The sequence below is a fragment of the Carassius auratus genome, unplaced genomic scaffold (assembly GCF_003368295.1).
Source record: "Carassius auratus strain Wakin unplaced genomic scaffold, ASM336829v1 scaf_tig00013464, whole genome shotgun sequence".
NCBI lineage: Eukaryota > Metazoa > Chordata > Actinopteri > Cypriniformes > Cyprinidae > Carassius > Carassius auratus.
The window spans coordinates 258,313-269,499 of NW_020524398.1; the positions used below are offsets into that span (position 1 = coordinate 258,313).

General features: G+C 38.8%; 1 protein-coding gene across 1 annotated transcript; it reads right to left on the reverse strand.

The window, feature by feature from the left end:
* Nucleotides 1-298: 298 nt before the first annotated feature.
* Nucleotides 299-9,952, reverse strand: LOC113074006 (methylthioribose-1-phosphate isomerase). Its single transcript, XM_026246715.1, has 6 exons — nucleotides 9,564-9,952; nucleotides 5,457-5,680; nucleotides 4,812-4,981; nucleotides 4,194-4,370; nucleotides 3,890-4,114; nucleotides 299-984 (listed from the first exon to the last, which is right to left on the reverse strand). The coding sequence occupies exons 1-6, from the start codon at nucleotides 9,693-9,695 to the stop codon at nucleotides 851-853; spliced, it is 1,062 nt and encodes a 353-aa protein (XP_026102500.1). The 5' UTR covers nucleotides 9,696-9,952; the 3' UTR covers nucleotides 299-850.
* Between the last annotated feature and the right edge of the window lie 1,235 nt (nucleotides 9,953-11,187).

The window sequence follows — 11,187 nt, forward strand, 5'->3', positions numbered from 1 at the left end:
CCGCCCAAAATTCTCAAAATTAATGTAATGCAAAAAAAAAAAAAAAAAAAGGCTACCGTTTAAAAGTGTTTTTTTAAATATATATATATATATTTTTTTTTTTTTTACTGTTTTTGGAATGTACTTTTGAGAATATTTAAAAATTTCTTTATTAGTATTCTCATTACTGTAATAGATTACCATTTTTACAATATTACAGTAATATAGTAATACAACACAATATTATTTAATGTTAGATAATATTTTTTAATCGAAAATTCTGTTAAATATCAGGTTTTTTTGTATTACATTACTGAGAATATGGAGGAATTTCAAAATATTTAAGTGCCATTAAAATCACAAAGCAAAATCAGTTCCAAAATAGGCTTTTTCTACTTTATAGAAAATGTAATGCTCATTTTCCATTTGATTTTGGGGTGAAATATGACCCGGATGTGTTCTCAACAGCGGTCATGAGCGTCCCCCTTAAGGGACATCAGTTGACCCGTACTCTGAATGTACTACACTGTTTACCACCTCTGTGAAACACTTCCTGTTTAAAACGGGAGCTGAGCCAGAGAGAGGGGAAGAAACGAGTGGAAAACGGAAGAAGACATGAGATGACGTGACATGAGCTGTACACACAGAGAGAAGAAGAACGTACGTGTGTGTGTGTGTGTGAGTGTGTGTGTGTGTTTGCAAGCATCCCTGGGTTGTACAAGTGTGTGTCACATGGTGTTATTCCTGGTTGTAAGTGTTGAATGGATCGTGTCTAGTATAGCTTGTTTACACCTCGGTGCTGACGCTTGTGTGTGTAGTTAAAGGTGTAAGTTCCACCACAGTGAGGTGAACCCATGAGGAGGGCGAGAGCCTACAGAGCAGTGAGTCTCCCGGTGAGAGCGGCCTGCAGCTCAGACGGCAGGAACACACCCAGCTCTGTGATGATGCCGCCCGTGATCAGCTGGTGAGGAGTGACGTCAAACGCAGGGTTCCACACATCGATCCCTGCAGCACAACACAGACCACCAGCACACTCTCAATTACATTTCATTGTGAGATTTTCTGTCTGCATAATTATAGAGAAGCTGAATAAATAAGCTTTCCATTGATGTATGGTTTATTAGGATTGGACAATATTTGTTTGAGATACAACTATTTGAAAATCTGGAATTTTAGGGTGCATAAAAAAATATTTGTTGTTGAGAAAATCGCCTTTGAAGTTGTCCAAATTAAGTCCTTAGCAATGCATATTACTAATCAAAATGTAAGTTTTGATATATTTACAGTAGGAAATTATTATTTTTTGAACAGAAGTGACAGTTTAAAGGTAAAATGCATTAATTTGCACCTATTATGCAAAATTAACTTTTACATGTTGTTGGCAGTGTGTGTACACAACCACCATATAATGATAAAAATCCACACACTCCTTTTTTTTTTACTCCTCTTAAATCATAAGCAGTATTTGCAGCTGTGGCCTAATGTTTAGAGACTTGGACTAGTTACCAGAAGGTCGCTGGTTTGAGTCTCGGTGCTGGCAGGAGTTGTAGGTAGGAGGGAGTGTATGAACAGTTTTCTCTTCCTCCCTCAATACTCATGACTGAAGTGCCCTTGAGCAAGGCACTGAACCCTGAGTTGCTCCCTGGGGACTGGATCTATAGCTGCCCACTGCTCTGGGTGTGTTTTCACACTTCACAGTGTGTTCACTTCTCACTGCTGTGTGTGTGCACTTGGATGGGTTAAATGCAGAGCACCAACTCTGAGTATGGGTTACCATACTTGGCAAATGTCACGACTTTCACTTTCACTTTCATTTTAGAACAAGCTGTTCTCAAAATCTGTAAAATATGACATCACATTTTACAAGCTCTGCCCATGACAGACACAGCTGCTTTAGCAGAGACCCCGCTTTGAGCATGTAGTACACACACGCTGTGTGACAGCCGCTTTCTGTGCGTTCGCTTCACTCATGAAACCGTATACCAGATGTTTAAATGAATGTGATTTAAAACACATTATTTCAGTGTGGTAGACATGATAATCCAAACCAAGATTATCAGAGAAATGAGCTTTAAAGACACAGTCCAGCTTTAGAAAGGGGGGCAGTGAGCAACTGCAGCTCATTTGCATTTAAAGAGACATGCACGAAAACAGCATGTTTCTTCTTCCACTAAAAACAGCCAAGAGGAGCATGCAAGTAATGCAATGCTACATTTCTGTAAATCATTTGCCATGAACAAACATGTACACTACTATTTTACTCTACAGACAGTCATCAATCAAGCTGATATAATTCATGCTGCTCTTCAGATATAGCAGACGTATAACAGTTCCAGTCAGAGAAGTTGATTTGCTGAGATGAACTGAATGGGGTGTTGATCTGGGAGCAGCGTTCCCGTCTCAATCTCCCGGTCTGGTCTTTATGAGAGCAGTGCAGTAATCTGTCTCCCCCCTCGAGACCCCAGCAGATATTAAACACTGCAGCTTTAATTAATCTGCTGATTCTGTCTCTCTCTTCACACATGCGGAGGATCGTTCCTCCGTCACATCAGAAGCGTTTAATTAAACGCAGCTGTGCTCTGTTTCAGATCTCACTTAAACCCTGCGCTCACACTAATCATCTTTTTCTGCTTTTCTCATCCCTTCTTCAACAACAACAACACAATCCCTGCTGCTTTGAACATTATTAAAATAAACAAACACAAATAGCCATTTACTGTACATGATCACGATAGCAGCAGCACATTTAATAAACTTTCTCCATCATTCAGAAGTTCAGCACTCATGAGATCTTCTCTTCTGCTCACCAACGCTGCTTTTATTTAAAGAAAAATACAGTCAAAACTAATATTGTGAAATATTATTACAAGTTGGATTCAATGTTTTCTATGTGACTAATATGTTACAATTTAATTTAATAAATATTACAATTTAAAATAAGTGTTTTGTATGTTATTATATTGTAAAATGTAATTTATTCCTGTGATCAAAGCTGTATTTTCAGCATCATTACTCCAGTCTTCAGTGTCACATGATCTTCAGAAATCATTGTAATATACTGATTTACTGCTCAAGAAACATTTCTGATTATTATTAAAGTTGAAAAAAGTTGTGCTGCTTCATATGTTTATGGAAACAGTGATATATTTTTATTCTCTGTATTCTTCAATGACTAGAAAGTTCAAAAGAACAGCATTTATTTGAAATCATCATAAATGTCTTCACTGTCGCTTGAAGAATCGTATCAACCCTAAACCTCTGAACACATGTATGATTATTTAAAATATATATTTCACAGAAACATGCTGAATTACACAAAAAATCCCACGAGAATGAATTTATTTGAATGTTTTATCTCTGTATTTTTTATTAGCATGACATTTAAAATGACCAATCAGATTTGTTTTTCTGTGTGACTTGAAATGCAGGTAAAAAGTGGAATATATGAATACATTTTTGTTTTCGTTATTAAGTTATAAAATTAAGTTATAATACTTCCTATGCATAATCTTCTAAAACTAAGACAAACTCATTTATTTCTTCATCCTTGGAAGTGTTTATTGTAGTAGTAAAATTGGGTTATTTTAGTTTTAGTTATATAATATTATACTTTGTAATAATGTTAAATTATTGTTATTTTTATATTTGTAGTTTTCTTTTCTTTTTTATTAGATTTTTATATATTTTTTTATATTAGGTTTAATTATATATTATATAATATATAGTTTTAATTTAGCTTTTAGTAATTTTATGCTTCAAATAAAAAAAAAAAAAAGAGAGAAATGTTGCACGTTGTTTTTGGATGTTTTTCATCTAATATGAATGTATTTCAGTAGTTCTGATTTGAATCCTAAAGTGCTTCGGATCTAAGTTTAGTGTGAAGTGTATTTGCGGTGTCCTCTAGACTCACCAGGAGCGGCCACAGGAAGTCCGTTGATGCTGGTGAGCTCGTGAGCCGGACGCTCCTCGATCACGATGTCTCGTCCGCTCTCCAGACTCAGGTCGCAGGACGTGCTGGGCGCCGCCACGTAAAACGGTATCCCATGATGCTTGGCAGCGATGGCCAGCTGATACGTGCCCACTTTGTTGGCCGTGTCACCGTTGGCCACGACCCTGTCCGCTCCGACGACCACAGCTGTGTGTGCAGAACAACATTAACATCTCACACACCTGACACACACACAACACTCGAGCAGACACACTCCATGCGTCACCTGTGATGCCCTTCTCCCTCATGGCGAGCGCTGCCATGCTGTCTGTGATGAGGGTGGCCGGGAACCCCTCCGCCACGGCCTCGTACGCCGTCAGCCGGGCGCCCTGGTTATAGGGTCGAGTCTCTGTGCAGTACAGACGCTTCAAGCGGCCCAGCGTGTGCAGTGACCGCACCACTCCTGCACAGATCAGTTACAGTCTTATCAGAGTCACGCTACAGTCAAAGGTTTCTGTGTAAAACACTGCAGGATCTTTCTACATATAGTGGACTTCAATGGTGGCCAACGAGCTCGAGGTCCAAAATGCAGCTTCAAGCTGGAGCAAGCCAAGCATTTGTATTTAAAATGTATATAAATATGAATCTTTTTCAGAAAATGACAGATCATTTAACTAGATAAGGCTCTTATTCCTCGGCTGATATCCCTTTTGAAGCTGCATTTTGGACTTTGAAATCATTGGCCATGATTGAAGTCCACTATATGGAGAAAAATCCTGGAACGGAATTTCTTTGCGATTGAAGAGAGCAAGACATGAACATGACATGGCAGTGGGTCAATTATCAGGAAAGGTTTTATTGTGGTATGGACTTATCCTCTGATTTCTGTAGAGCGTGGACTGACCGAGAGCCGTGCCGTATCCCGCGGTGGCCAGGCTGCCCGTGTTACAGTGCGTGAGGATGGTGATCGAGTCTCGCGGGACGCCCGACAGGATGTGCTGCGCGCCGTAGTTGCCGATTTTTTTGTTGTCGTTCACGTCTCGCTCCAACATCTCCTCGATCCAGCCAATCACACTACAGAGGGGCGTGGCCAAGAGACAGACACGTTAGAGGAGGACGAAGAGGAGTAATTAACACAGCACTTCATATTTAGGCTAATGTGATCAATTGTTTACATTTTAGATGAAAGTTAAGTGTCGTTAATTATAACTGCGTTTCATGATTTAAACTTTTCTCACACAGTGAATATCTGCTAAACATTTATACACAGTAAAGCATTCTTCCTTCAAGGCTCTTTAAAAAGATACTGTACAAACTAGAAAGGTGTGTAGATAATTGAAAATATTTTAAAGATCTTAAAAACATTTAGTGCTTTTCTATAGTATTAAGCCTCAAATTTCAAATATACATCGAATTGGTTTCTTTTTTAAATGATAAAAAAGTGAAAATATAAATGGTATTATAATGTTATACTAAAACTAATACAATGGAAAAACATTTCCCACATCCCGACTCTTCAGATCCCAGGTAAACCCTGGCGGGCCGTCACCTGTCTCGGAGCTGCTCCGTGTTCTTCTCCATGCTCTCGTTCTCGGTGAACTCCATGAGCTCACGGGCGGCTCGGCCCATGTTGACCGCTGTGGGTCGAGCGGACGTCAGGTGGCACAGAGAGTCCCTGATGAAGGACACGAGGTCCTCGCCCCCCGCGCCCCCCCGCAGCTCCACCGCCAGGCTCAGGCAGCCCACGATGGCGATGGCGGGAGCGCCGCGCACCTGTGGGGTGAAGGGTCACAGGGTCACAGGACCGCCAGAGCTTCTCATCACCAGGAGCTTGATACACTCACAAATCATCCATTTCAATGGGCTTTCCCAATGAGAACACTTCCCGTCAGCTCTAACATCAGCTCACTGGAGTGAAAAGCCACAGACATTCATTTATACTGATTGGAAAAAAACATTCTGAGATAAAAGTTGTGTGCCGAAGCTAAAATGCTGTTTGCAAACCCATTTTACATTCATAATGTTAAACATAACCAGGAAATCCACTGGGACTCATTGCATTTAGTGAACCTATTAAAGGAAAATGACCTTTCCATTTAAGAGTCATCCAGAGTAATCACAGTTCACAGATTATTCAATCACTTACAAAGAGAAATTATGGCAAGTATGAAGTCATCAGTTCTTCAGAACTTGGAATTCTGCCGGAATGATTACAATGAGCGATCATGACATCACTCTGAAAGGGGCATTCAGTTCAAAGAGCTAATTAAAGAACTGTGATGTCATAATGACTTAAAGGAACAGTTCACAAGAAAAAAAGCCTTTGTCATCACTTACTCGCCCTCAAGTTGTTGAGTGTCATCATCTCCTGAGCACAAAAGAAGATGTTCTGAAGAATGTTACTGGGCGAATAGTTTACATAGAATGGGGGAAAAAAAGCATGGAGGTCAATGGCTACCGGCAACTCTTCAGTTACCAACATTCTTCAAGAAATCTTCTGTGTTCAACAGAAGAAAGAGACTCATACAGGAATGGAGATGGAATATTTATGTTTAGATGAACTACCCCTTTAATAATCGTATGACATCATCATTCTAAACTGGAACATCTGACATTCATTACATCTTCTTTCTTTTATATTCATCTATTCTTCATTCATAATCATTTTGTTATTGCATTTAATCATGTAATTATTTATCAATTATCATTTTAAAGCCATTAATATACTCATTTCCTTGATTAGTCATTTATATTATATGATTATTTTTTTAAATATTTGTTCCCATTGTTGTTTACTCTTATGATGAGTGGTTGGATGTTTGTCTTCATTATAGTAAGAGGTTTTACTTTCAGTGTTTTTTAGGTTATGGGACATTGTTGTGAAGCAGTCATTTTCCAGATTTGTGCTTCACTGAAACATACACAACTAAGATTATTCAATAAAATGCTCTTTTTTTTATCACTTCATCTCCTGCTTCTGCTCTTCTCTGGCTTTACTCAGTCAACCTCTTGGCTGATAGAAGACTGTTAATACAGTTTTGGCTATCAGACAGTTTTGTTGACGAACTGTAAATCTGTAACAAGTCAAATCGGATATTTTCTGGCAGGATCTGGTATTTCTGGTGTTGAAGTATGATCTCTATTATATGGGCCGCTGGTGATGACTCTTGTGGAGTAAAGAGAGTCTGTCTGGTGTGGGACTGACCGTAACTCAAGCGCTGGCTCGTGATTGTCTTTTCCCGTCCATTAGTAAAGCCCTGATGACAGTGACAGCGGCTGGCACAGGACCAGAGCCCCGAATCCCCCACTGATCAATAATTCATGCCAGATATTTGCAGTAAGGACTATTAATGAGGCGCAGACATGGCTGCCGGAAAACCATCACCCCAACACATTAATTATGCACTACGTTAATCAAGACTGGAACAGCTGGAGAGAGAAACCTGGAGGTTTGTGAAACACCTTTCTGATGTCACAACGTGTTCCCAAGCACACGTAGCCTACATCGGTTTAGAAAACTAGAAACTAGAATGAGTGTAAAACTGACATCTTATAGACGTCTGTCACATGAACACAGCAGAAGTTTAAAAACTTCAGACGTTGATGTTCCTTCATAAAAACACATCAGTGGCAAACAAGAAAACAAATTAGCACATTAAACCGTTAATGTATGATTGACTTCTTTGAGGACATTTCTTTTAATTTTTTACAAGCATGAACTAACACTGCCAAATCTTTAACTTAGGAAGTCACTTGTTTTCCCAAGCGGCTCTGCACAGTTAACTCATGTATTTCCACAGTTCACAATAGAGACTGTAAAGAAGCTTTTCACTGATAAAGCTCTACAAATATTACTGACTGCTGTTTTAACAAGTAAAGGCTCTTAAGTCTGGATGTCCTGTACAGAGCACATTCAGGGCTTTTCAGAGACACCAAATGATTGGATGTTTCACCGTGAACACTCGCTCTCATTGGTCAGCAAACATGTCTGAAATTAATTTAGTGATACTCTTATGTAAATTATAATATTTTATATGATTTTAATATGATTTTGTGTTACAAAACAGGACGTTGATTTCATTCATGTCCTTATATGAGGACACCGGGACTAAAAGTATGTTTATTACACAATTTGGGAGAAATAACAAATGAACATGGAAATAAATTATATTTCAATATTCTATTGAATATTATATATTATTATGAAAATCTTGTTAATTAATTTTTCCAGTATTACACTTCTTTATTTCGTTACATGTTGCCCCCAAAACACATTAATATGCAAATTAGATTTAGTCTACATTGTATTTAATGAGAAAACCTGTTTATGGCCATTTTACACACATTTTGACATTTTGCAGAAAGAAAAATTGTGTATTAAATCATTCTGTCATAACATAGTTGAGAATCATTTTAATACAAAATTTGGTAAAAAACAAAACAAAAACTAAATAAATCTTGAAAAACTAAAAAATCTATTGTTTTTGTCTATGCATGTTCATTCATGTCTTTTTATTTTTATTTTTTAAAGAACTTCAGTGCCAAGGACAGCATAACTTATGAACACAATATTTTTTATTTATTTACATTAATTTTAATGCTCCAAACAACAGAGAACATGGAGAAAACTAACTTTTTCTCAGGTCTTAAGATGTTAATTAAATCATGTGTTTACTGCAAAGTGTCACATGACCAGAGCAGTTTACTTCCTGTTTGCATCATGAGATCATCAAAAACTAAAGGCTAGTGAAGTATGTCAACAAAGATTTTTGGTATGCATCATTTTTAAGGTGTCTAGTATTAATATATGAATTATTCAGTTTTGTTGAGAGTGGACACAGAGTGAGTAAACATGTTGATGGTCACAATAATGATAATAGTGGCATAATAACTATAAGTTACTCTGGAGCACAAACCAGTCTAAACACAGGCATACTTGTAGCAATAGCCAAAAATATATTGTACGGGTCAAAATGATTTATTTTTTTTTGTCAAAAACTTCAAATGTGATTTTCCTCAATATTTAGATTTTCTTTTTGCACCCTCAGTTTCCATTTTGAAATAGTTGTATCTCATCCAAATATTGTCCTAACAAGCCACACATCGATGGAGAGCTCATTTATGGTTTTGTGGTCCAGGGTCACATTTCTGTTTTTTATCCTAATATACCTATTCAGTGTTGTATGAGGGGTTTTATTGTTTAATACGAAGCATAGTGATGAAACAGTTTCAGATGGGTTAATAGCTGGCTGAGATGCATAAGAATTCTGATGACTGCAGAAATAATTGAATTTCAGTGTACACATTATTCCACCGGTCAACCATAAAACACACATTACTGATTATTTCAAGGGGTTACTAAAGACACATTATACTACTTTCATGCCTGAGAAAAATTTTGGGTTATATATATATATATATATATATATATATATATATATATATATATATATATATATATATATATATAAACACACACAGGAACAGCGCAGTGTTGTCAATCGCATGTTATGCAGATCACACATGCACACGCGTGCACGAACAAAAAGCGCAAGCCCGTGCTCTGATCCCACACAAAGAGCCTCTACCGGCTTTGAGATGTTCGGACGTGCGCGAGCGAAACCGGGCAGAGGATCCGTCGACCGGGCCTGCCTACCTTCATGCTCTTGATGGCCTCATATCCGTCCCGCACCGAGCGGATCTCGTCGTACACGGTCTCGTGCGGCAGCAGCAGCTGGTTGAGGATCTGCAGAGAACCGAGCCGGTACCGGATCGCCTCTAGCGTCATGACCCGTATGAGATGCGGCTGAACGTATACCGGGAGCGCTGGGTTCCGTAGGTCCGCTTCGCGTCCGGTGGAGTCGGGGAGCGTTAAACGCGCTGCGATTCGTGAATCATGAATCGCGAATCACAAGGTGTGGGCGTCTGCACGGATCGAGGGGGAACGGCGCACCGATCAACGGAGCAGCGTGTTCGCTTCGCTCTGGCAGAAAGCCCCGCCCACTGACCACGCCCACTCTGTCAATCATCCCGCGGAGGCGCGTTTGACATTCAGATGAAGCCTTTTATTATTCATACAACTACGGCGAAGCAACAATAAAGCGATTCAGACTATTCTCAGCGAGTGAATGGAGAGATTCAATGAAGAGCAGATGAGGACACGCAAGATCATGTTTCTGTGGAGGAATCGATTAAAACGCACACCGCTGAGGCTATTGTTCATATGTTAATAAGCCACGACGTCATCACGGTCTTTCGTCCGATGGAATCTTTCTTCCCAAAATTAGAATTCTGCCATTTCCTCATTTAAATAGTCGCAAACGTTCTAATGTTCTTAACACACACACACACACACACACACACACACACACACACACAAACAACATCCAGATGTGACAATGACAACCAAAAAAATAAAATTCTGTCATTAATTACTCACCCTTGGTTGTTCCAAACCTAGAAGACCTTTAATAATTTAAGATTTTTTTTTTTTTATGAAATCCGAGAGCTTTTTTAACCTGCACAGACGGCGACACGTAGGCCCAGAAACGTAACCAGTCCATGTGACAGCAGTGGTTCAACCACGATTTTAAGATGACCTGATTTGGAGAAGAATTGTTGAATAAAGTCATTATTTTTAGTTGTCTTTGCTTTTGTTGTTTCTCGAGCATAACAGTCCCAGTCCCCATTCGCTTTCAGTTTTTAGAGCAGCCAGGACATTCTGCTAAACATCTCCTTTTGTATCACTTAAGCATAAAAAAAGTAAATGACTTTAAACAACACAAGAATGAGAGAATGATAACAGAATCAAAATTTTTATGTCATCTTTAATTTTTAATGATTACATTAGGCATTATCATATCCTTCACCATAGACACATTAACAAATTAATGCAGCTTTAAATAATAGACCCATCGTCAGGAAATCAGTACATACATTAATACATTAGCAGTGATTGCCTTCAGAGACCCTAATGAACCTGATCTGTACATGCTGGAGTGAACGAGGATGATGAAGGCTAACGGTTCAGACAGCATCCTAAGAGGTGATCGTGTGCCGAATAAAAGAAAAAAAACGCAACCAAACGGTTGATATAATGGCTGACTGTTGCACATGCGGAGATCTTCTCTACACAAACAACAAGAGGTTTGGACTGTGTCAGTCAGGGGTTAAAGCAGATGCTCTCGGACTCTGAAACAGACAAGAAGAAACAGAAGAAGAGGCGACAGCTTCCCTAGAAACTTGCTGATCTTAGCATATGAATGACCAAAATCACCCGG